The 26,636-nt window shown below is 30.5% G+C and overlaps 1 protein-coding gene across 1 annotated transcript; it reads right to left on the minus strand.

Annotated features, from left to right (window-relative positions):
- LOC133333846 (uncharacterized) lies at positions 1–25,265 on the minus strand. Its single transcript, XM_061542160.1, has 5 exons — positions 25,089–25,265; positions 19,320–19,601; positions 19,126–19,242; positions 725–978; positions 1–665 (listed from the first exon to the last, which is right to left on the minus strand). Exons 2-5 carry the CDS (start codon positions 19,495–19,497, stop codon positions 45–47), a joined length of 1,170 nt encoding a protein of 389 aa, XP_061398144.1. The 5' UTR covers positions 19,498–19,601; positions 25,089–25,265; the 3' UTR covers positions 1–44.
- Positions 25,266–26,636: the final 1,371 nt, after the last annotated feature.

Raw genomic sequence — 26,636 nt, forward strand, 5'->3', positions numbered from 1 at the left:
TTGATTTCCAGGAGACTGTACTGCAACAATAGAAGTGTGAGGATTTACAATTTCTTATTCAAATAGAATTCTTTAATGAGCGTTTTCAAATATTTAGCTTCGCGTTTACGCTCAGCCAACTGACTTTTGAGCTCCTCGTGGCGTTTTGTCAATTCTTGTTCCTCCATGAGAATTTGTTCCATTTCCAACTTCTTCTTTTGACGATAACGAGTAGCCGCATTCTTATTCTGTTCTTTCTTCCTGATCTTGCGATCCTCAACACCACGGCCATAGGGGCGAGTTCTTTTTTTGACCGGTAATGGTGACGATGCACCGCTTGATGTCTCACTGAAGTTTTCAGCTGACAGTTGTTGCAGTGGCGAACAACTGCCTGAAGATGGTAGCCATTCGTCGTCGGTGTATTCTAAGTGGGATGGAGCTGAAATTGATGATTGTGTTTCGCTATCCTCAAAATATTTGTCGGCAGCAGATTTCAAAATGTCATCAATTAGTTGTGTATTGAATTCAATGTCATCCTCAGAGCTTGCATCTGTCGTTGCAGTTTCTTGGTGATTGGACGAACTGTTATTCCAGTTAGCAAAGGTAAATTGTTGTGTTTGCGGAATTGGTGAAGTTGGTTCGGAACCACTCAAATGATTTTGCTGTAAAACATCATTTATCTGAAAGTAATGGAAAGCACATAAAATATTGTTTTCTAAATTTTATTATTTAATGCCAATCTTACGTCTATTGGTATTTGATTGGCTGCTGTCACCGCATCCAAATTGGTTGGCGATGACGATGTTGGTATTGGCGACGAAGCTGCTGTTTGAGGCGGCGAACTTGGCGGCGTTAATTGTGTTAAAACCGAAGCATTATGATTGGCAAAACTGAAGTGATGTACTTCGGTTGGAGTTTGTACCTTTATCGCCTGAATGGGATTGACGACAGGGCTTTCGATTGAATTATCCAATAAAGGAGTTGGCGAATAAAAGTTTTCTGTAAAGTACACAAAAGAATCACAGTAAGTTAGAAAAGGTTTTAAATATATATATATATAACTATGCTATCAATATGGGATTTTTATGAAAGTACAATTACAACAAGGTAAGACAAATAAAAGATTCATTTGAGTTATTACTAAATTAATGAGTTATTACTAAAAATAAATTAGTGATCCGATTTTGCAAGATTATCGCGCGTAAAACTGTGTTGTGCTTATTAATTGTGAAACCTCATTATGTTTTCTAGTTTGAAATTTGGGCATGTTAATTGCCCAAATTTCAAATCATTAACCTGTCTATCGAATCATTCCGGAAGGAACCAATACTGCACTGACAAAAATAATTTGTGCATTTCCCTTGCAAAAACTACAACTTTTTGTGTCTGTTTATAAGTAAATATGACGGAAATAGAACCCACCTAAGGACTTTTTTAGGTGAACTTTTTACCAGAATTGACAAGTGTTGATTTGGATTTACAAATGAAGTTAGACATAAATCGTAATTAAATATATAACATCTTCATTTCAATGCATCAATTATTATAATTATTAGTCTACTGTAAATTTAGAAATTAATATATTCTGTTCAGAGAAATTAATACACTGCGTATCATAACTATAGACGCACCCCTAATTCAATTGGTATGTTAGTTGAGAAATAAAATGGACCCATTAAGTTATTGTTCACAATAAAACGATCAAAAACACATATTCTTCAACAAAAATAATTAATTTATTCTTTATGGTTTCGCCGAATTCTGCACTTTCAAAATTGCTGGTGCTGCATAACTATAGACGCACTTTTACAAAATTAATTTTTTAATACTTAAATAAAATAACTTTTATAAATAATGGGTAGGGCCTTCCCTTATTTTGAATAAGTTCAAAAATTTTATCCATCACACTGTTGATCAAAATTATTCGCAAGTCTTCATCGATTGACCGCCTTTCATCGAAAATCACTTCTTGGAGGTAAAATACAGTTTGGTATTGGAGGTTTTCTGCATAGACACGATGAGTCAAGATTCCACACATGTTCTCGATCGGATTCCTTATGGGTCCATTTTATTTCTCAACTAACATACCAATTGAATTAAGGGTGCGTCTATAGTTATGATAGGCAGTGTATATTCGATATTAATGATATATTCCTCCCCGACTTCGTATCATGGAAAGCTTAGTAACACATGCATAAACAAATGTATTTGTTGTTCTCCTTTTGTAATATATACTACATCGAATACAGTAGTGGGCATTCGTTTGAGCGCATATGATTTTTTTGAGATTTCCCTATGAAAACATATTATTATATATATATTTTTTTTTTAAATTAAATGGTGAATTTATTTAAAGTATCGAATATCAAATACAAACCAAAAATGTTTTTATACACTTTTTTAAATAACTAAAAAAAGGCATATTTTGTAAAAAATAAAAAAAAACTTAGTCCTGATTTATATTAGGCGAGTATACTTGCGGCAATTATTATCGTTCCCTTTTGAACTTGCTTCATGCGTCTATACAAGGCAATTCGGTGTCGAAAGTATTTCTTTTTTCATTTGATGTCAATAGTTTTTTTCACATTTAAATAAATATAAAATGTCAACAAATACGAAATACACAAAACGAATTGCCAGAAAATTGTTGGTACGAGCAATTTTTTCCATTTCTATTCCCCTTGCCCCTCTCTCCTATAGTCAAAGACTTGCCACAAGTAAACTCGCCTAATCTAAATTGGGACTTAGACTAGAGTGGATACAAAATATTTGTAAGCTGTATGTCAGGAAGTAATTCAAAAAAGAAAAATTAAAAAGAATAATAAATTATTCATATTTTTTGTATAAATGGGATCGGTTAACTATCATATTGTACGGAGATAAATATCATGAATTCTATATGGAAATATTTTCTTTCTACTACAAAAATTTTAAAATTAATAAATCATTCAGAGTGCCAACAAGGACAATTCCAATTTTACTTTAAGAGATAAAGGACGAATTCAAAAGAAACCAGCTAAATATCGATATTCCGACAACAAAATTAGGAGATTTTTTCAGCTATATGTTACAATATGTAACATACATTTCAAGGTATTTAGAGTCTACTCCTTAAATAAGATGGACTAAACTAATGACCAAGCTACGTGTAAGGAACGCTTACAAGTAAAATTTGTGGAATTCGATAAATACGTATGACATGGACAAATAAATTATAAATTATTATATTTTCTGACGAGAATAAGTTGTTTTTGGAAGGACCAAATTATTATAGTTGTAACATAAACGATATGTGTAAAAAAACATATGGTAAGATCGAAGCCGAACTTCTGGGGGGAAGTCATATGGTATGCGCTTCATATTCATACGAATATAAGCTTCCACTTTGTGATGTGTCTACCAAAATAGATTCTGAAATGTGTATTTAATTATTTGTTTGTAAATTACCTTAAATATACTGTGAAGGAATGCTGGTAGTTATCAGCATAAATGCTGTCCAACATTTTGTATACTCTATGTTAAACCGTATTCTATCTGTTCCCTAAAATAGCGATGGACATGCTGATTATTAATTTAATGGCAACGATATTTTGAAGTTTGTTTTTAACGTAAATTTATTTTAATTTTTGGTCTTGGAGGCTTATGTACTATTGAATGGAATAAATAAATGAGCTGCGCTCCTTCCGCTCAAAAAGTATATGAAAAATGTTTTTGGTTTGTATTTCATATTCGATGCCTTAAATAAATTCACCATTTTGTTAAAAAAAAATATATATAATAAAAATGTGTTTCCTAGTAAAATCTCAGAAACATCATATGCGCTCAAACAAATATCCACTACTGTATAAACGTAAAGTTCAATTAAACATTTGACATAATCAAATTCGGTTGTGTGGGCATAAGTCCTTACTGTTTGATCAAACACATATACATAAAATAGGATGAATATTTGTGTAACAATTTGTGTCCCCCGATTATCCTTTTCGGGAAAAAATACTACCTAAATTGATTATATATATAAATTAGGTGCAACTACAACAAAACGTTCAACCTTCAGATGAATGATAAATTTTGAGACCGACAGGAATAATATTTAATTGAAAATATGTTTTTACATTTTATAGGTGTGGTTATGATAATTTGATAACTATACAACATTCTAAACTGATTTTCCACATTGATCCAAACCCTGTAGCGCTATATATATGCATGTATATTTTAAGTTGATGCTTGTTTTGCACAGATTTAAAATTAAATCAATAATTATTTTAAAAATACAAAACCAGATTTCCAATAAAGAAACTTTACTTGTCTTGATTTTATTTAAAAAAATGCAGCACGCAACTCGTGATCAAGCTTTTAAATAATCTATGGATGAACAATGTACTCCAATCAAATGTATGTATTTGTTTATAAATATCGGTCGGAGGACAAAACTTTAACGACGTAAGCGGCGTATTCAGCCAAGAAACCGAGATTAAAAGGTTATCGCAAATGCATTGGCCCCATTACAACAAACAAAATGCGTATTTGCATAACCCGCATTCACAAAAAAATCACAGCCGCTATGGATGCTGACCATAACAATTCGAATGTTTTATTGCAAATACTATGAACGGCGTACAGTTTGTCGAAGGTCAGTTTGAAAGCAATAATTTATAATTTTGATTTGACGATTATTCCAGTAAACCTAATCAAATTGCAATTACTAAATGAATAACATCCTGGTATTCCAATACATTGTCACCTATGATTTTGAAGAAAACATCGAGGAAGTCAAATGTTGCACTGATTCGGTTGTAAAAAGGCTAGGACATAATGATATTTAGAGTGCATGAAATTTTAAAAGTTCTGATTGTAATGTTTCTCGACATATAAATTCATTGTTGACATCAAGTTAAATTTCCTTATATTTAACAGCCCATGGTATCAAGGTGTATTTAATAAGGTGTATGCATCAGATACAACTACAAATATTTTACAAAAACAACATTGTTCTTATAGAAATTAAATTGTCATGCTGACAATAAGTTTTTGACAAAAATAAACAAAAACAATTATTAATTTATTTTTGTCAAGAACTATTCTTTTAGGAATTATTAATGAATTTGAGTATTCTTGGGTTATTGGCGGTATTAAGCGAATGAAAAATAAAGTTTAAGAACTGGTCGCGATTAATTTTAAATTTCCCACATGCAGCCCATGGCTCCTTGTGATGTTGTTTATATATCTATTTTATATATGGAGTGGCTTCAAATTTTGCCTTCTTAAAGAAAATTGTATGTCCTTCAATTTCAATCCCCGGCCAAAGACTAAATCATGTAAATTGTGTTAACCGTATAAAATCTTTCTATAGGAGTATTTAACATCCGCCGAGGATTGTGACAAGCACCAAGGGACCGATTCCAATATAGGCTAACATAATCTCCTCGATTTCATGAGTAGCTGGGATTAATGGACAGATTTCCACACATAGCATAAAATATGTGGACCAATCGGCGAACGGGTTATAACTGATTTAAGCATAGGTTTCCTTTCCGTCCGCCTCTATGAAAGTATTTTCTTTAATTTTTATTATTAAAAAATACTACATTTAAGGGTCGTACCTAAATTCATGCGTATGCGTACAAATTTATTCACCTCAAAAGTTAAATACACGTATTTCAATGAATGTTACCCAAATACGCATTGCGTATAAAAATACAAGTTGAAAATTTTCAACATTGACAATGCGCATTTTTGAATTTTTTGTTTTATGAAAATAGAATTTCAGTCATTGAAAAACATTTTTCTCTATACATGTAAACATTTTTCGATCAATTAAAAACATATTTTCATCCATTTTCGCCGTTTTCAATAGGCACAGATGCAAAGTCCTTGCGTATTTGGGTAATACGGACCTCTAACATACCCTATAAAGGTGAGAAGGTGAGTATTTTTGTACGGAGCGCAATAAATTAGGTACGACCCTAAAGACCATTTTTGAAATCGAAATGTAATATTGAAAATGTTTTTGACAATTTACTTTACAAACAAAAAGGAAAAAAAGTTTGAAACCATATGATTGCCACTTACGCCTTATTAAATACGCCTTGCATGTATAATAATAGAAGGTAACAGCAAGTGTTGTTGTACAACAAACGATACAACAACCACATGGAAATTTGTTGTTGTATATTATACTAGTGTCAACGTCATTTGACAGAAAAAATGTAAAAAAAAATAAACAAATTATATTTATTTTGAAAATGTAATATTTTCGAATCCTCGAAAGAAAATTTGAAAAACATGAATGAAAATCTATCAAATTTATATTTCTATCGCTTCCACAACTTTCGTATAATTGAACCATTGCCATTTATATGTGAAACACATATGGAAATGCTGGGAATTGCGAGTTATTCCATGAAGAAAGATTTGCTTCCTCAAACTTTCCCAGCAGGCACATTTAATAAAGAACAATTTTAAATTGTATGCGTTCCTAATTTTCCTGTTGGGTGATTATTAAAAACATAATTTGTCAAATTCATATTGACACTAGTATTACGTTGGAAATAAATCAGCTGGGATTTGCCGTTACCTTTTATAATTGTACCATGAGCCCTACCTAAAATTCAACTAGCTCGTTCGACGTTTTTACCACAAAAATAGACCACATGTATTTATATGAATGTTACCGAAATACGTCGAACGTACAAAATTTCAAGTTGAACAATTTCAACTTTGACAGAACGTATTTTTAATTTTTTCTTTTGTTGAAAATAAAAACAAAACATTCAGAAAGTATAAAATTTCGAATGGGAACTTAAAATATTTGGATTAATTTAATAAATTTTCAATTTTGTTTTGCGGTTTTTATTATTCGCTTGAAGATATGGATTCGACGTATTTGGGTAATACGACCGTACACAACATTTTGCCACTATGGCAAAATGTTGTGTACGGAAGTTAAATATTTTTGTACGTCCCGTTGGATTTTAGGTAACGTTATAACATATTGAATATATATAGATATAACAAAATGTTAGATATAAGGACATTGAACGATGTTGACAATGAGTTTATACTATGTCGAGAAAATTTAAGAACATGAACTTTTAGGCAAAAAAAAATACGAGTATGCCCTTTTTTTATCCGAATCAATGCAGAATAAATCATGTGACCTCTTGATCTTGTGAAGTAATTGACGCCTTTCCAAAATAAAGAGTTTTGTAGCTATCGCCCGAACAAAATTTTAATAATATCTTTGAGTCGCAGCAAGATTTGGCTAATTTAGCAAAGAATGTCAAACTTGACGTCAGTACCTCCACTGACTTCGATGTCGAAAAGATACGACAATTTTTAAACACCTATAAGCTACTAAAAACTTTCAATTAAATTGAAAAAATCTATCTTTTTAGGAAAACGTCGTAACCGACTTCCGGGACGATGACCTGAATACCACAGCAAAAAAAAGTAAAAACGAATATCACACAAAAAATATATAAATTAAATATTTATACTATTATGTTAGGATCATAATTTGCAATAAAAATAATTATCTCCAAAATAAGAAAAATATATACGAAAATGAGATCTCGTACCAAATACTCTCACGCAAACAATTTAAGAGCGTTTGATAACACAAGAGAGAATTAGGCTACTGCTCTTTGTTACTATTTAATAAATAAATTAACATTTCATTGTATATAAACATTTCAGTTAAAAAGAACACACAAAATAAATAAATTGATAAGAAATCATCGTTTAATAATATTGAGGTCAATGAAAATGTCAATTTCTCTTCTTCTTTTTCTTTTGGGATTTTTCAGAAGAACGTAAAAAAAATCCCGTCATATGGGAGAAAATGTATAAAAAAGTTGATGTTTTAAAATACGTTTTATTGGCATTATTGGGAAAACAACATATTTAATAGAAAGTATAAATATTACACGGTAGCAATAATAATATCTTTGCGTTGCATAAATTTTTTATTGCAAATTTTAGAACGGAACAGATATAAATGTTTTCTAACTACTACCGAGTTGTGACTGTTAATTCGCAAATCACTTATTTATTGCTCCTTTAGTATGCCTGCCTGTGTACAATTTTCCAAATAATTCTATGAATATAGTACACATAAATCAAGTTGATTTTATTAAAATTGGCATTTGTCGAAAAAGCTCATTTGTAACTTGCTCGAACTTTTTACCACCTGTTTTTCAATTTTTTTTCTCCCTCTAATTGCAGTGACAACAGGTAACCGGTTGTTCGGAAAAATGCTTTACTTTAGTTTTGATTTAGAATTCAAAAAAGCAGATCGGGTGGGTTCTACATCAACATTCTGCAATTTGCATACTTGTTTGTTGTTTTGATACATTTACAAATAAATATGACACCAATGCCATCAGTTATAAACCAACATAGACATGTTCGTAGTATATATTAATAGGTGTGTTCGTGTACAGAGTAAAATGTATACGAATTATTTCTGGATATTGATCCTTTACGCAAAAGCCTGTAAAAGAGGGTGAAGCAGATTTAATATGTAGTTGTGTTTACCGAATACCATTTGCTAATTAGTCGACTATTTCTGGCAATATGTGAACCTTTTTTTTTTAAATTTTAAGTAAAAATTGCATTATTCAAATTTCTAATTTTTTATTTCAAATTGCTCAACATATATTAAATCCTGTTGTCAATTTTTCCTGCACTTTCCGCAATACTATATAATTTTTAATGGAAAAGTAAACGAATACACCTTATGTGGTTTCGAAGGAAAAGTGATATAAAATGTGTTCTTATGTTAGACGTGGAATAAAAAATCGCATTGGAAACTAATCAATTTAGATAGTATGAAATAAGCATGTTCATTGCTGGTATAATACGCCAACAACGAGCATGCTTTTAATTAACAATAACAGAATTATACCGCCAGAGTATTATTTACTATTCGACACTGAAACCACTGTGCTTAGAAAATCAGTTTTAGGTTTTTATTTGCATTTTAAATTTACTATTTGTTTTCGAATTGTTATGGTTGCAGGAATAACAAGAAAATGGGCCACTTACAGTTAAGTTCAAAAATTAAACTCGCATAGCATATTTGAAATGCATAAAACATAAATCAAATCTTAAAAATTCCATCCATTTATGCATCACAATGATCAATAAAGAAAATCATAATTCGTGTAATGATAAAAAATAATAGTATTAAATCAGTTCGCATAACTGTTATGTCTGAAACTGTACACGCTACTACCGTGATAGTAGTGCAGAATATTTTATTAATTAATTTCTGAGTTTTTATTTCTATTTAGCTTTTATGGTGTTGTTTACATTCACACAACTATCACTAAATTGCTTATTGTTTTTAAGTGAAGTGAGGGAAAAACGGAAGCTGTATGTGACGACGAAGATTTTGTAGTTCTGACTTATGAGCTAAAAAGGCTCTGCAGACATTTTTTTGTTTTATTAACGATTTAAAAGTGTGATTGAAATAAAATTATTGTTTAATTCGGGAAAAACACATTTACATTGTGGTCTAACTTATTTTAAAAGTAAACTTTAATCACAAATTGTCACATAGTCTAGTTTGTCAATACAATAAGTAATAACATATCTTCTCTATACATCTGATATAACAAATACATGGTGATATTATTGTCAGACTAGATAAACTGAATTGTGGCGCAGTTCACTCAGGTAACATGCAGCGATACCTCAATATTTTCACCGCTCAAGAATTATTTAACCGACAATGATCTTTCAATATATACGGATCTAAGATGAAATGATTCATATATGCAGATGGACACATGGTTATAATGTACATAGATAATCATTCTGTACTTAAAAGCTTACTTCCAAACCACTGCAATATAACCGATATAATTCTCGACAGCTCCAAAGTAGTCTGTGAATTCTAATATATATCTGACCATTCTTCAATTTCCTGTCTCATTTAACCTGAAACGGCACAAAACCCATCTGACAAAAAGAAAATATTTTGGCTCATGGGTGAACACTGGAACCAAATTCCTAAAATTCATTCCCCTCATTGGAAACATAACCAGTAACAGCACTTCAACTAACCAAGCTTTACCACCATGATGAACTCAATGGATCATAGCACGACTTCGCCTATTTAAAAAAAACTCTTTTAACACGATTTAATGTAGAAATTTTGTATTCTCAATTAACGAATGTTTGCTATATAGAAAAATATTCCATCATAAATTGTATTTTTGATTATATTAGAAATGTTATTCTCATGTAGGTGTGGTGTAGTAGGAAAGCCTGTTTTAATATAAAATTTATTATGAATATTTGTTTTTGGAAAAATAAAAATACAAACACACACACAATACTTCAATAACAATAAAACCGGACAAACAGCCTTTGTTGCTCTGAAATTGTAACAGCAATGCAGCTGCACACATTCTATTTAATGATGCAGATAACGTTGTTTAGCTTCTACTGTTGCCACAACAACAGATGCGAGTTGCTATGCCTATTTTAGTATGATTAATAAACAAGAACACTTTACACAACTCAAAGTTTATAGGATTATCAGCTGAAATAGGTGGGACAGGTCATAAACACATTGGGTGATATCAACATTTTACTCGAGAGTGGAGTAAAGAGCCTTCAAAACTCTATTTATATAAACTAAAAAGTTCATATTTGCATATTATTGTTCCTAACGGCAATTTGTAAATGCATCCCCCAACATACAATTGAGAGACCGACAAATTGAAAATATTTTGTAATAATATTGATGTATAAAGTGTTCTTCTAAAGGGTTCGGTGGTTCAACTCATTATCTCGAAAAATAACTAGACAAACAGGCAAAATCTCAAATAGTTTCTAAAATCATTATTTGTATTTTGCTGTATTTGTTTCTTGCCATTTAAGTTTAAATATGTATAAAATATTGATTCATATTGGAAAACTGGAGGCAGAGGACAGAACTTGTTATGTGATAATGTTTTTGATTTTTGATACTTATTAAAAATGTATGCTATAATTCTAAAGTTTTTGAATATATTTCTAAAAGTTAGTGAAAAACTCAAATTGAGTCGAGTTCTATTTTAATGATTTTCTTTTTCATGACGGTGATATTTTAATATTCAACTACGATCAAATTAACAGTTTCTTGGTATTTATAATCGTAATAAAATTATTTAATAGTAATATTTCTTATTAAACTCTAATTGGAATGGAAGGACATGTTTTACTAACCATAAGCATAAGGTAACATAAATGTATTCATATTTGCAGCAGCGGCGTTGTTGTCGAATTGTTGCAGATTTGTTTTTTACGAATGAACGAACGAACGAACGAGAGTTTTAACAAAAAATTAAAAATAATAATAATATAATATTAAAATTTTAAAAATATAACAAAGAAATAAACAAAAATATAGAGATATATGAATGTTTATATGAGGAATAATGGAAAAACAAAATTCGAATGTAAAAAATGTAAAATATTTACAATTACAAAAGAACAGAATTAATAATATCGTCGATATTAAAAACACTTAAAAATAATAATAATAATAAAAATAATAATTGACAAGACAACTGAGAATTGAGTATAAAAATCACAGAATTTTTTGTATGATGAATTTTGTTGTTTTGGTAAATTAACCTTGAGTAAATTGCCAGTGGTGGTGTTAGACACGAATTACGATTTATTATTGTTGTTGTTTATTTATTTTTGTTCGTTTAACAGTGGGATTTGTTTTGTTCTGAATTGTGGTTGTTGCTAATGTTGTATTTACTTATTCGGCAATGTGAAGCATTAGATAATAATAGTAATAAGTATTGTTAGATATGTATATATATAAAAAAAATAACAAAAAATAGTTATAAGAAAATTAAATGTCTTTGAACAAAACTGTTTATGTTTAGTAGCAGACAAAAACAAAATTGCTAACTTTTGTTGTTGGGAAGCTTGGGTTGGTTTTTGGCAATATAAGTCGCGTTGCCGTTACCGTAACCGTAACCGTGCAATCAGTTCTTGTTGATGGTTATGTTGTTGGTTGGTTGGGTGGTTATTGGGGGAGGCGAGTTGGTGTCTGCTGCTACCGCTACTGCAAAATATTTAACGCCGCTTCACCAGTTTTTGCGAGTTGAACACAATTTCGCGGTTCCAAGTATAACGGTATCCACAGTGAGGTATCATGCTCACGGTGACTTTGTTAAGGTTGAACACTTTGTCGGCGTCGTTTTCGCTTTCGTAGATAATAACAGGTGCGTAAGACAAACGACGATAACGCGACAGTTTGACTTAACTACTTAACGACAACGATAAGTAACCAGACAATCCGTGGATTTACATTAAACGATGCTCTCTAACGGAACAATTCTCGGCAGGATAATTGTTTAGGGCCCGTGAAGCACTGCATATAAGATATCCGAAGAGGGTTTGTTTTTTATTTTAAGCCGACTTAACTGTTGTTTTGTTTTTCTATTTCTATCTGTTTGTTATAGTTTTTGTCGTTGTTGATTATTTGTTTATATAAAATAACAACAGAATCACTTTGGACGAAATAGTCGTCACACAAAAACACGCGCGCCTGCACAAAAAATTATTTCTATACGACGACGAAATCTCCAACAGCGAAGGTACTACTTTTCTTTTTATTTCTGTAGCAGTTTATTGTTGCTTTTGTTCCGAGTAAGGTGTTCGGTTATTAAAATCCAGAGTTGCTAAACGCTCAATTCAAAACGATTCCGAACCAAATTAAGAGCAAACAGCACGAACGATCGTAAGATTGAAACTGAACTCGTGCCGGAATGTTGTCTTTGATTTTGAACGGGCAAAAACAACAAATTATTCACACAAATACATGGATGAATGAATGGCCGTCTGGCACCAAAAGCAATAACAAAAGCTCGCTTAGAGATTGGAATATTAGTGATAAAATCTCCCTTCGCTCGCAGCTAACTAAAGGCAGCATTGGCAGCAGTAGTTTGTCTTGTCAGCTGTGTCGGATAGTTGTTTCTACACTAACAACTACGACTACTACTAATTACTTAAATGATCGAGCATCACACCATGACCACCAGCAACAAGTAGTAGTATAAACTATTTCAATTCTCGATGTTGCATACAATCTCTCAATAGGTGTATATTCAATGTGTCTATGTTTTGCATGCATATGTTCGTTGTGCCACACTCAACACAATAATATTGATTAGAAATTTATTTTAATAATATAAACATAAGTATGAATGTGTGTATAAATCAAAAAAAAAATGTTGATACATTTTCTGCTGGTATTTGTGACATAGACAAACGTTGTTAGTAACAATGAAGAGAAAAAAGAGAGATAGAAAGAAAGAAATCTCAAAAAAAAAAAAAAAAAAAATGGCAAAAATGTAAAAAAAATCCGATACTATATTCTGAATCATAAAATTATTATGTACGAAAATGTAAAACAAAAAAGGTTTTGTTTTTGCTACCTTATTAAATATGACTTTGTTTAGTTATAAAATAAGAAAAATATTAGTCTACTTCAAATTCAAATACGAAAACAATGTTTTCTGTGATCACGACATCATTTCGTGAAAATATGATTATTCTCAGATTTGTTTTGAGAATAAATAATAAAAATGTTAATTAATGCTTTGTTAGATTATATTAAATTTTTGTCAATGGGTAAATAACTTTCCTACTTATCATTGAATTAAATTTTGCAAAATAAAGAGGCATATAGAAAAAAAAAAAACAAATTTATAATAATAAGAAGAATGTGTAAACATTTCATAACACCTATAATCATTGTTTATGTCATAAATAATGTAATGCAATTAGATTCCATAATAACTTATATTCATAGGGAGAGCGAGTGGGAGAAATAGACATTTTATAAAAACGACAAAAGATTTACATTCAAACGCAAAAAACGAATAGAGCAATAATATATTTTTTTTCTACTGAAAAACAAAGAATACAAGCTTGCATCTCATAATTAAAATGAATGTACTCAGTGGATTCGATTGCTCTCGACGGACGTCTCAATGCATATTGCTCTCGACGGACGTCATTAGTATTATGGTTTTATTATTTCAACCGATGTAACACCGACACTAATTAAAAAACACATTTTGTCCTTTCTTCAACCGGTCTAAATAACCTGAGTTTTGTGGGTTACAAAAGGCAGCTCTGTCTGCCTCTTGCTAAATATACATTAATAACACATTAAAATGAGTTGAGGAAATTACATTTAAACCTCCAAAAATATGTGCCTGTTTCAACGTTGTACCACACCAGGCAAAATATAACATATTTGTGCAAACCAAGCAGAAGTCATCAAAAGTTAAGATAACAATATACACAGCTCTAAAAATAAAAATGTAAATTTGGATATGCATTTTTGTAATACAGAAATAAGTTTGTACCAGTAACCAGCATATTTTGTATTTATGCTCAAATAAACAAAAAAAGTATAACTATTTTCATACTTAGTTATACTATTTTTTTACATTGAATGAAAATTTCATCAATCTAATTTGAATTTTTTATGGGGCTTTTTAACATGTCCATTTAAAAAGATTTGTAACTATTTATATTAAATTGAACTACTCTTCATCCGGATATTTTTTCTAAAATGTAAAGATTGAACATTCTTCATAGGATTTTTTTTAATTGTTAAGAAAAATTATTTCTTATGTGTTTACTTTTAATAGTATATGAAATGTCCGTAAAATGAATAGAAATATAAAAATGATATAATAATGACTTTTAGTCAAATGGTAATTTTTCACTTGCAGTATACATCTCTTTCCTAGCAAGAGTATACATCATATCTCAACTGATATTTTCTTTTGGAACCATTTGGAGGGCTTGCCGGCTACAAGATTGAATTATATAGCATATCCATACGTGGAAGAAAGTGAGTACAAAAACACTTAAAGAGGATTATATGTCGCAGCCGCAAAGATGGTGTATGGGACACATAAACACATATCAGTCGAATAGTAATAGATATTATTACTATAATATTCGAGAAAACTACAAAAAATATTTTATCGACATGAACAACAAAGAATAACAATTTTTTGAGAAAAAAAATTTAAAGAAATATTTTAGTACAATTTTGGTGGAATTATAGTTTTAGCAGGTTCGCTCACAAGAGAAAGTGAAAATAGTGATGCACCCACATCCCTTCATAAAACATGTCTGAAATTTGAAAAAAAAACGAAAACGCCGTTCATCGACATTCGAACCCATGACTTGTTTTCATTTTTAATTGATCAATTTAATTAAGTCACAGTTTTCAAATTTACAACAATCCAGAAGAAAACGTTGTTTTCTTCATTTAAAATGTAATGTTGTTATCACAGCAGCAGTAACAACAAACACAACAATAATCACACCAATCAAAGCAGGAAAAAGTTGAAAGTCTGGTTAAATCGGTCGTATACTCTCGGTTAAGTTCGTCTGTTCTCGTCTGTTTGGCTCATCGGTCTGTCCGAGTGTCTCTTGAGATAGTATTATCAGTTCACCACATGCAAAAACAAAGCAATACAAAAAAAAAAAACACGCATACAAACAAGTCGACTATACACAAGCAAATGTTTAATTTGCTACTCTTCGAATGCGATACATATTTCAATTGAAAACCAATACACAAAACAAATACAACAAAAATGTTGATATGCAAATAAAACTGTATTGTCATGAGTAGAGGAGATATATATATATATATATATATATTGATTTCTAAACCAATTCTACGAAATGTCGAAAATGCACCTAAAATTGAAGCACGCACGAAATCGTCACTTTTATTTCTTTTATTATACAAGTTCATTGACCTCTGACTTGCTACGTCCTTGACAGAATGCTAAATACCAATAACATCCAAGAATGTATTTATTATAAGATATATGTTACTTTTATCAGCATCTTATGAAAAATAAGCTCCCTCATAACAGTCCCTAGACAACGGACATGAATAAAATATACAAAGTTTGAAATCATTTGCACCCAAAACAAATCGTTCAGTCTGCTGCCAGACAAAACAATAGTAAACAAACATTAATTTGTTGTTGTATCTTTGCTTCTATTATTGTCAATGAGTGTTGCTAAGTATGCAGTAAAACAAAATAAGAAAAAACACAATTCCCATTTTTTATTCAAATCACGTTTAAGCAGACGACTAGAGGCACAGTGCAAAAAAATATTCGCTCCATGCAATGTTTGTTTATGTAATTGCTAATATGTGTGTGTTGATGTGATTTCATTGAATTTATTAACAAAAACTTAATCAATATTGTAGTGTCCAGACAGAGCGCATGAAATCGATTGATATGTTGCTAATTATAGGAGTCTTCATCTTTCTTTCCTCTCTTATGGCTGTGGGCAGTGTGTGACATATTGTATTTGTAACTTTAGATTTCATAGAAATAAAACATTTTTTTGTGTATATGAATATAACAAAACAATAGCAATAATTTATACAAATATTTTTGTCATATTAAATCTACTTGTAACCCAATAAATTGATGTTAAAATGCTATCTAATTGTAGGATTTCTCATTTTAAGCTACTGGTAATAAAATAAATTGTATAATTATCACAACTTAAACTGATTTAAAGATACCCTGAATGCAAACATAATAACAATATCTCTATGAATGCAGACGTCCAAAGTCCAACGTTTGCTTGTGCATAACTTGTTTAGGTATGCAATAAAAAATATTTGAAATCACACAATAATATTCTAAATAAGATTAAAAAATTCATTTGTATAATAGTCTTCCAATATTTATTTGACAATATATACGTCCTACATTAGGATCCGCTGTTATATGGTGCATACACCAATAGTGGTAGAGTGTAACAACATTTTATCGATTGAATAAATTAAACAATTTACATTTAAAGTCATTTTTTGAATGCATTGAAACTATTTTCTAATGATGGTTACTTTCATACCCATATAAGATCCAAACTTCCCAATCTTTAGTTATGCCATATGTTATGTACGGACTTGAAGTGGAACTAATTCTTTCAATAAACGCAAGATTCTGTCCTTGTTTTAAAGCATTTTATGATTTTTATATGGAAATCGTGCTCGTGCAAGTATGATTCCTTTTGTTATTTGTTTCTTTGATGTTCATTTGATAATTATTTGAATCTAAGATATATCAATTTTTATACCAGGAGGTAAAATATGGCGCAACTGTTCTGATCAACAAAATTAAAATTATAAATAGTAGTAGGAATATTCAAATACTTCTTCAAATTAGATAAGGAGACCAGATTTTGGAAATAAAAATAGATGGCATCAAGAAATAACTATACAATTTATTTGAAAATAGATAAGATCAAGAAAAAAAATATAAATTTACTTGAATTCAATATTTTTCTTTTTAATATTTTACAGAGCCAATTTGTAAAATAAATTAAAATAGTAATATAAATATACAGTGAGTGTAATAAGTATTTTGCCTCAATACAAATTTGACAAAATTCTAATATATACGCCTAAAGCCAGCATACTAAAGATGTAAAATGAATTATGTATGATGGGATATGTTTGTGGACATATTTAGATCTTATTTCTGCAAGAATCACTGCGAAAGACCTATTGGTCTCGAAGATATCGGCCAAAATCTATACCAACCAAAAAATGATTATCACAAAAAAGTATTTTGCTTTTTATTAACATTTTTGAAAAAATCATTATATAAGAACACGCTTTGTCTTTTTATAGTTACCATTGCGGGCAAACACATACTAAAAGCGATTTGGCGACGATTCCAATAAACCACTGCATTTTTTCGAGACCAATAGGACTTTCGCAGTGATTCTTGCAGAAATAAGATCTAAATATGTCCACAAACATATCGCATCACACATAATTCATTTTACATCTTTAGTATGCTGGCTTTAGGCGTATATTTATTTATTTATTCATTCATTCAGTACAAGTTCAATATATGCCTAAGAATAATTCAATATTAATAATAAATTCAAAATTTATACATTTATTATTTACATATTAGAATTTTGTCAAATTTGTATTGAGGCAAAATACTTATTACACTCACTGTATGTATATTGTATATTGCTCTGTTCACATACCAGTAGGAATCTTGTACTAATCGAAATTGTTTTAGATTTCTCTTTATATATTTCGAAAGGTAAAAGTGAAAACACTAGATTCTAAAACCGACAATAGTGTGTCGAAATTTCATAAAGCTTGCAATAAGAAAATAAGTAAACATTTTAAGCACAGCAAAATATTTCCTATATGATTTGACAGACAAAACAAAATCTCACAAATAGATGACAGATAGAGAACATAACTTTTATAGATGACAGCCAGTTAAAATAGATGATTGTCCTCTAAAAAAGAGGACGTAAGGACACCTTATATTAGAGCGATCGTTTGCAGTTCGTGTAGCGAGATTGTGGGACATACATAGTAATCTAAGTGACTTTTCCATTCATCCAAATACTTTAAAAAAATCGAAGTCGCTAATAATTTTTATTTATGATTAGTTTATGATTTTTTTTTATTTTAAGAGACTGTGTGTTAGGCTCTAGATTTAAGTTTGTTATTAATATATAGTTTTAAATATTATTTTCTTAAATGCTTTTCTAATGTATATCTTATCAACAGGGTTGTCCATTAGGACATTGGTTGATTGTTAATAAATAAATAAAATAAATATAGTAATGGTACATTTTCATAGTATTGGATTTAGTAAATCCAGTGACAATTGCCGCCAGTAAAATTGCCTAATGTATTTTTGTTATATATCAAATACATCCCGAAAAAAATTCTAATAAACATGCTGTTTAAAGCCGGCTAAATTTGATGAAAATTAATAATCGAATTTCATTCAGATGTTTGTAAATTGGTTACAAAATCTACATTTAAATTTAAAAATGCCTAAAAGTATGCTCTTTTATTTTGCAGTCATTTTGCAGTTCTGCTTTTTTACGGTATATGAAAAAAATATTTCTGCAGGTCCTTCACCCGACCTGAGAAAATGATGATTTAAATATATTGATGTTATGTTTTTGACTCTATAATATTTAGATATCTATATCTAGATATATGTATATCTGTTTCGTTCACCATTTGGTAATTATTAGTAAAAATCATTAATGGGTATGTCTGTGCTGATAACATACCTTCTTTTAAATCGTAAAACTCCATTATTAAATCTTCATCATCTGGCAATGCTTCGACCAAGTCGACATCATGATGTTTTAATTCAAAGTCAATTTGAGAGGGAAATATGACCATGTCTATGCAATAAGAGAAAATTAAAAATTAAATATTTTTGGAAGTTGTAATAAATAATTGGTATGCTGCACACACTGACCGTTTGCAAAATGTTCATCAGGGGCGAGCCAATTCTCACTAAGATCTTCACATACGGGAAGTAGCTCGCCATTGGGAGGCGAAATTGGTTCCATTTTGCCTTCCCAATACAGATCCTGAGGCAATGCTAATGATTCCATGGTTGTCATATTGTTCATGTCCGTTGATGAAGTTGTCATTAAATTTATAAGATGTTTCAGATATTGATGTTAATGTAAGATGTAAATACAAGGGGTCTTGTCCTAATAAGACGCTTTCCGAAGCTTTGGGAGCCATGGCGGCCCTGAAATGATACGAATAAATTGAAATATATATTATAGATATATAGTAATATTTTACAATAAACCATTTCTTATCTAATTGGTTTTTGATGCATAGTTTTTTTATGTTCGAGTTAAGATTATTGATCGATTTAAATTGGTTGGTTGGTTAAATGTTAGTGGTACATCCAGCACATTGAGCACTGGACCTATGTAATAATTATTGCGAAATTGCATTTGCGAATGACATTTGCTATAGATTCAATTAATGTAGCTGTGGTCGAAGTCTACGAATTGTTCTCCACAACACATCTTCAAAGTTTTAAATTTTGTAGACGTATTCAATATTCAAAGAATTAAAAGCAAAAGAAATAATAAAGACTGACAATTAACTTTTGGTATTCTACGATCCGAAAGCAGGGTCCCACTAGAACAAAGATTGTAACATCAGTCCGCTTGCATTGCTTTATTAGGTCTGCCAAAAAAATTTACATATATGGACATGTATAAGTATATGGACATTTCCGGGAAAAGGGAAAAAAGTTAAAAAGCATGGTACAATTATAAAAGGTAACAGCAAACCCCAGCTGATTTGATTCAAAAGGAATACTAGTGTCATATGAATATGACAAATTATGTTTTTAACAGCCCTGCCTGCGTATAAAAATATAAGGTTGAAATTTTTCAACAATAAAAATGCGTATTTTTTTAAATAGAATTCCAATCATTGAAAAATTTAATTAAGAAAATGTTTTCATCCATTTTCTTCGTTTTCAATTGACACACAAGTAAATAAGGTCCTTGCGTATTTGGGTAAAACGGACGTTCAACAAACCATATAAGGGTTAGAAGATTGATATTTTATTACGCAACGCACTGAATTTAGGTACAGGCCTTAAATGTCCTCCTTTATTCAATTTACTCCATCTGCCTGCTGGGGAATTTTAAAGCAGTAAATATTTCTTCATAGAATAATTCGCAATTTCCAGCATTTTAATATGTGTTACGCATATAACTGTTAATGACTTAATTAGAGAAGTATTAGAGGAAAGCGATAGAAATCAAAATTTGAAAGATTTTCATTCATGTTTTACATTTTACATTTATAAAATAAATAAAATGTAACTCTTTGTTTAGATTCTTCTTATTTTGTTATACCATGCTAAATAAGTAAAGTAATTCTTCTTAGCTAAATTTCTAAAGTAATGTATATAAATGTAGATACTACAGAAATAACCAGAAAGGAAAGTTGAAATCAGACGGGGCCGACCCTTTCAAGACTTTATCCTGTCGATAGAACAGGCATAGAATCTTTGAAGTACCATTGACATGCAATAGTACGAAAGTAAATATGCGATCTGACAGACTTGCTACTATTTACTATTCATTCTAGACTCAATTACCTACGCTGCACAAAATTTCATGTGGCAGCTATATCAAAACGGTTTTATCAAAACATTATACACTTTATTCTAGTCCCAATTGAGTACATTCACAAATTTTCGTCTCCATAACATAATATATACCCTGTACCACAAACTTTTCTGTAATCGTAACCTTCAAATTGTACGAATTCTACCATCAGAATTATTTTTGATTCTTGTAAAAATGAATATAGAGAATAATTTAAAATGATTTTTCTGTCGATTTTTGAATTTGGTTTTCTTGATATTGGACTTAAATTTTTCCGAAAGAATGTACTGTATCTCCCGAAGTCAAGGATGTGGCGATGTCAAATTTTGTGCATATCCTATTTAGGATAGTTGCATTAAATCTGTGAACAGAAATTTGTTCTAAGATTGCGGAAAAAATCGGGGCTCAAAGGGTTAAATAGTATTCATTATTTACAATTACTATATATATTACTATCAGTAATATGAACGTCCGCCGCAAATACTCATCAAGAAAATACAAATGTATGTCAATACACCATGAATACAACCTTGAAGTGTTAACAGTACAATTTTAAGCTAGTTTCATATTCAGAGTTTACTACAATCTTTTAGCCAAAAAAACCTAGCACGTCTAAATAATCAAGAAATACGTGCGTTAAACGACTCGAAAAGATACTGTTAAAATGACAAATAAAGCAATGCAAGCGAAAAAGTTTAAAATTATTGTTGAAAGTGTCAGATGTTTTACTACCTATCACTCTGGATAAGTAAAACGCATAAAAATATGTTTTAAGGGAAGTTTTTTTAGCACCTCAAAATATTGGTCCCTGAACCATATATTGATATGCCGATCGTCATATAGCTGTTATATATAATTTAGCATAGAGTTTGGTATTTCGAAACATTTATAAGGTATAAATGTACCAAACACTTATTTTTATTTTATTTATTTTATGATATATGAAACAAGAACTCTTAACTCAAAATGCCGGCATCATTGTTGGAACCCACTGCTATTTGAAAGTGTTAATAAAATATTTATTTTGTAGAAAAATAAAAAACAAACCTAATATCAACTATAACGGATAAAATATATAATCGTTCTATTTGTTTTTATACCGATTTATACACCATGAGACGAAAAATAGCTTAGGCTAGGAATTCAAGATAAGGCTATATTGATGAAATCAATGAATCGTTAATAAGACGTAGGGTAAACGCACCTAATTCCGGCATGTACCAATAGTCGGCATCTGTTTTATATAACTTCAAATAACTAAAAAAATCCTATAACTAAATATGAAAAATACCTTGAAAAATCTTCAATAACAGTACAATATATCTCTGTATAAAACTTCGTCGAGCTAAGTTCATTTATTCAGTCAAAAATTGGCATTTGGTCAATGAGGTTTATCAACATTATCGATAATTCATGTTTCTTAGTGGTCATAACTATTTCAAAAGACTTGTAACTATACTAAAATTATATTTTTTCACAAGGATCTTCTTCATAATAGTAAAGAACATAGTGGAGAATACTTTAGAATTTAAAATCATTAAAAAATATTTCTAATAATGATATTTTTATCGATGCCGACCTTAGGAACAACAAATATTAAGGTTTTCCTATAGTCGGCATATGGGTGAATAATAAGCACCTTTTCGATCATTTTGGCTCAAAATGGGAACAAATGTTAAAAAAGTCCTCTAAATAACGATTATATTATAAAAATAAGTTTGAGTGTTTTTATATAATAGAAGACACGATTTTAATCTCAAATTCTTTTAACCTCTGAAATGCCTTATTTAGCCATGCCGAGAATTGGATAACAGGTTCCCAATGTCGGCACCATGTTTAATAATTGTAAGATTTTAATAATATTATTTTTTATAACTTTTTCAAACAACACTGATGGAAACGTCCCATAGTAATAATTTATTATTGCAAATAGCAGAAAACCCGATTAAACTATTCAGAACCAGTGTCCTCTTTTTTTGGTGAAGGATTTTGTTTTCTGTTCTTCAACTCGGCGACAACAACTTCAAATTCCTATTATTCACCATTTCATGAATAATTCATATCCAGTTCGCATAGCACGCTTATTCAATTATTTGCCTAATGAGTTGAAAGATTTTAGCATTACCCCGGCTACATACTCTAAACGTCTTCTTAGACATTTCGATTAGTTTCTTTTTAGAATCATCGATAGTCCATTATATGCACTATAATTTTTAGCGCAAAGCGGTTATTTATTTTTTTCATATCAGTTTTAAAACATAAGATATTTGAAGTTTTTGATCTCATTTATTATTTTTTTTTTTGTATCTTATTAAGTTACTTTAATTTTTTTTGTTCTAAGTTTTTTTGGACATTTCTCAATGTCCATGTTTTTAGAGTAGTGCCATATATCAACGATTTTGCATAATGTATTCATAATAATTGGCCAAATAAGGCTTTGTGTACATGTAAGAGTTTAAATAAATAATAAAAAATAAAATATATAATTTTTGTTTTACTAAAATGTGACATGCCGACTATTGGAACATAACATGCCGACAATTGAAAAAATGTGCCGAAGCACTATTTTACATAATTATTAATTTAATCTACTTTAATACAAATTTGTATTCCATCGGGGAGTAAACAACATTTCGAAACAGATGAACCTAAATACAATATTGTGGAAAATATGCACTTGGAATGGTGAAACGTTTAAAAAGCCAAAATTTTTAAAGTGCCGACTATTGGTGCACTTACCCTATATTATAGTTTTCTGTCTAACATAAGTTTTAGCTCTGCAAAAAATTGTTGACCTGTTCGACTATACTACATTGCTAGCTGATTTTATCATAAATAGATGGTGAAGTTTATTTATTAATAAAAACGAATATTTTCTATGAGACGTTTAGACACATTGAAGTTTAACATAACTTTTGCCCAAGTGACGTTCACTTTATTATATGAAGGTGATATTATATTATGGGCCACAAAAAATAACCTATCTAACAAAGTTGTTGCTAAAAATTAGTAAATACATGTCTATGAAATCATTCACAAGAAACCCATATGGTAAAAACAAAACAAAAATAACAACTGCCGCCGCCGACGGTGTTAAAAATAACAACAACAAAACCTGTTGATAACAAACAGCTACAGACAGAGAAGGCTGATAAGAAGAAATTTAGTATTGAACTTGAATGTTTAAATATTTTGCGAAAGGCCCTTTCCCCCAAGCAGAGATACCACTACAACAAAGTAAACAAAGGCATGTGTTCACTCCATTGAAACGAAGTAGTGGCAAATTTGTGTTATATAAAGAACACATTAACCCTTCCAGAATAACAACAACACCGTATAACCACTATAATAGTATATGGACAATTAAAGCGAATGACGGAGCATTTTGGTAACAGTTCGGCCAAGTTAACACACATACATACTACGTACATGTCCCCACTCAATACGCAGCAAGCCACAACAATAAAACAGAATCCAACAAACATCAAACGGGTTGATAACAATTGCAATGTGTTGACATTCATTGTCATAGTGACTGAATGGGAATGTATGTATATTTCTATGTATGTATATAGGGTATATAGGTTAGCAATCAAAACAAAAGTTGAAAAACAACCTGTGCGGACAAATTTGGACAAAATAAACGAAACACACAAACTGTGTATTAGTTTAACCAACGACTTGATAGTTTGAAAAGCACTGGTTGCACATGCTATTGCGTCAGTCATCCGCTTGCCACAGCTTTCCCTCATGCTACGCAGCCATACACGTTGCCCAACAACTGCCACACATGTTGATGTTTTATCTTTCCACGAAATAGGACTGAAAGCAAATTGAATTTCACCAGAATTTCTCCTTACCCCTATCGAACTCGACGATCCGACAAATACCCACATATACGATTTGTTGAAGAAGCCAACAACACAAATACCAACTCGCTCATACACATACGCAACAACAAATTCGTAATCGTGTTATGCCAGCTACAGCAACACACGAAAATATTTATTTGGCAAAAATAACTTCTGCGCTTGGATACGGAAATATTCATGCAAAAATTGATTGAGAATGCTGCACTGCCATGGAACGATACTTACACTTTTGTTATAATCATTTTCGTAGAATGTTTTAAATTTTTGGGGCACTGGTGCCTTTTTTGTTTGCTTTGTGGCAAAATCCGACTATATATCCATTTTCACCGAAATATAAATGCAAAAAACACGGGTAAATATTCAATCTTTTTACGTTTCATTGGGGAAAATGACTGAGGAATCAAAATAGCGAATAGCTGTGTTGAACCGAAATTTTGATTCACGTCAGTGATGGGAATGGCGTACTATTGTTACTTCATTTTGTACACACACCCGTCACTGTTATACGAGACTAAATCAACGCGCATAACGCAAAGGCAACTCACACTATAGCAAATGTGTACTTTTTTAATATAAAGCTAGTAAAAGAGAAACATTTCAAAATCGCTCTCAGAGTACAAACTAATTTGAAAAGTTCGGGACCGCAAATCTAGTAAATATGCCACAATTAGATGACAATACTTCAAAATCAACATAACAGCCAATCAGAAGTAGGCATTTATGTTTACCAGTTTTACTCCGCCAAATTTCTCGAGTAAAAAGTTTACAAAGAGAACGCCATTTTGTATTGTGCTCTCTTAAATTTGATTCAATGTTTTACAAGTTTTGTGGGTTCAGGAACGGGTTTCGAGTAAAAAGTAGCAAAACTTGTAAAATTAGTAGATTCTTTTAGGTTCTGGAACGGAACTATAAACTTCATATTGCTTGAGTCATGATGCAATAATAAGGTGATGTATCATGGTACAATTATAAAAGGTAACAGCAAATCCCAGCTGATTTGATTCCAACGTAATACTCGTGTCAATATGAATTTGACAAATTATGTTTTTAAAAATCAGCCAACAGGAAAATTGGGAACGCATACAATTTGAAATTGTTCTTTATTAAATGTGCTCCCGTATTCAATTTACTCAATCTGCCTACTGGGAAAGTTTGAGAAAGCAAATCTTTCTTCAAGGAATTACTCGCTATTCCCAGAATTTTCATATGTGTTACACATATATATGGCAATGGCTCAATTAAAGGAAAGATGTGGAAGCGATAGAAATATAAATTTGATAGATTTTCATTCATGTTTTTCAATTTTTATTTTGAGGATTCGAAAATATTTCATTTTCAAAATAAAAATAATTTGATGATAGTTTGTTTGTTTACATTTTTCTGTCAAATGAGTTGACACTAGTAGAACTTACAACAACAAATTTCCATGTGGTTGTTGTATCGTTTTTTGTACAACAACACTTGCTGTTACCTTCTATTATTATACCATGGTGATGTATCAAAACAAAAGCCAATGTTTTTGTCACGATTATCTGTCCAATTTTTTCTTATAATATTTCACATGGTTGGTAACATTGCACATTGAATTCAAGTAGATATTACGCACTTTGACAGTTAATCGAGACATCAGCTGCTCTAAATGGACTACCTATTTATTGTGCCATGGGTTAAGTTATACAATACAGATACTAGCCACAATAAATTCGTTCTTTATCACAAACAGCTGATTATCAGATAAACAGTCAAAATACATAAATATCTAAAATATCCACT

The sequence above is a fragment of the Musca vetustissima genome, unplaced genomic scaffold (genome assembly GCF_032173495.1).
Source record: "Musca vetustissima isolate MV318-11 ecotype Yass unplaced genomic scaffold, APGP_CSIRO_Mvet_v1 utg4715, whole genome shotgun sequence".
In the NCBI taxonomy this organism is placed as follows: Eukaryota; Metazoa; Arthropoda; class Insecta; order Diptera; family Muscidae; genus Musca; species Musca vetustissima.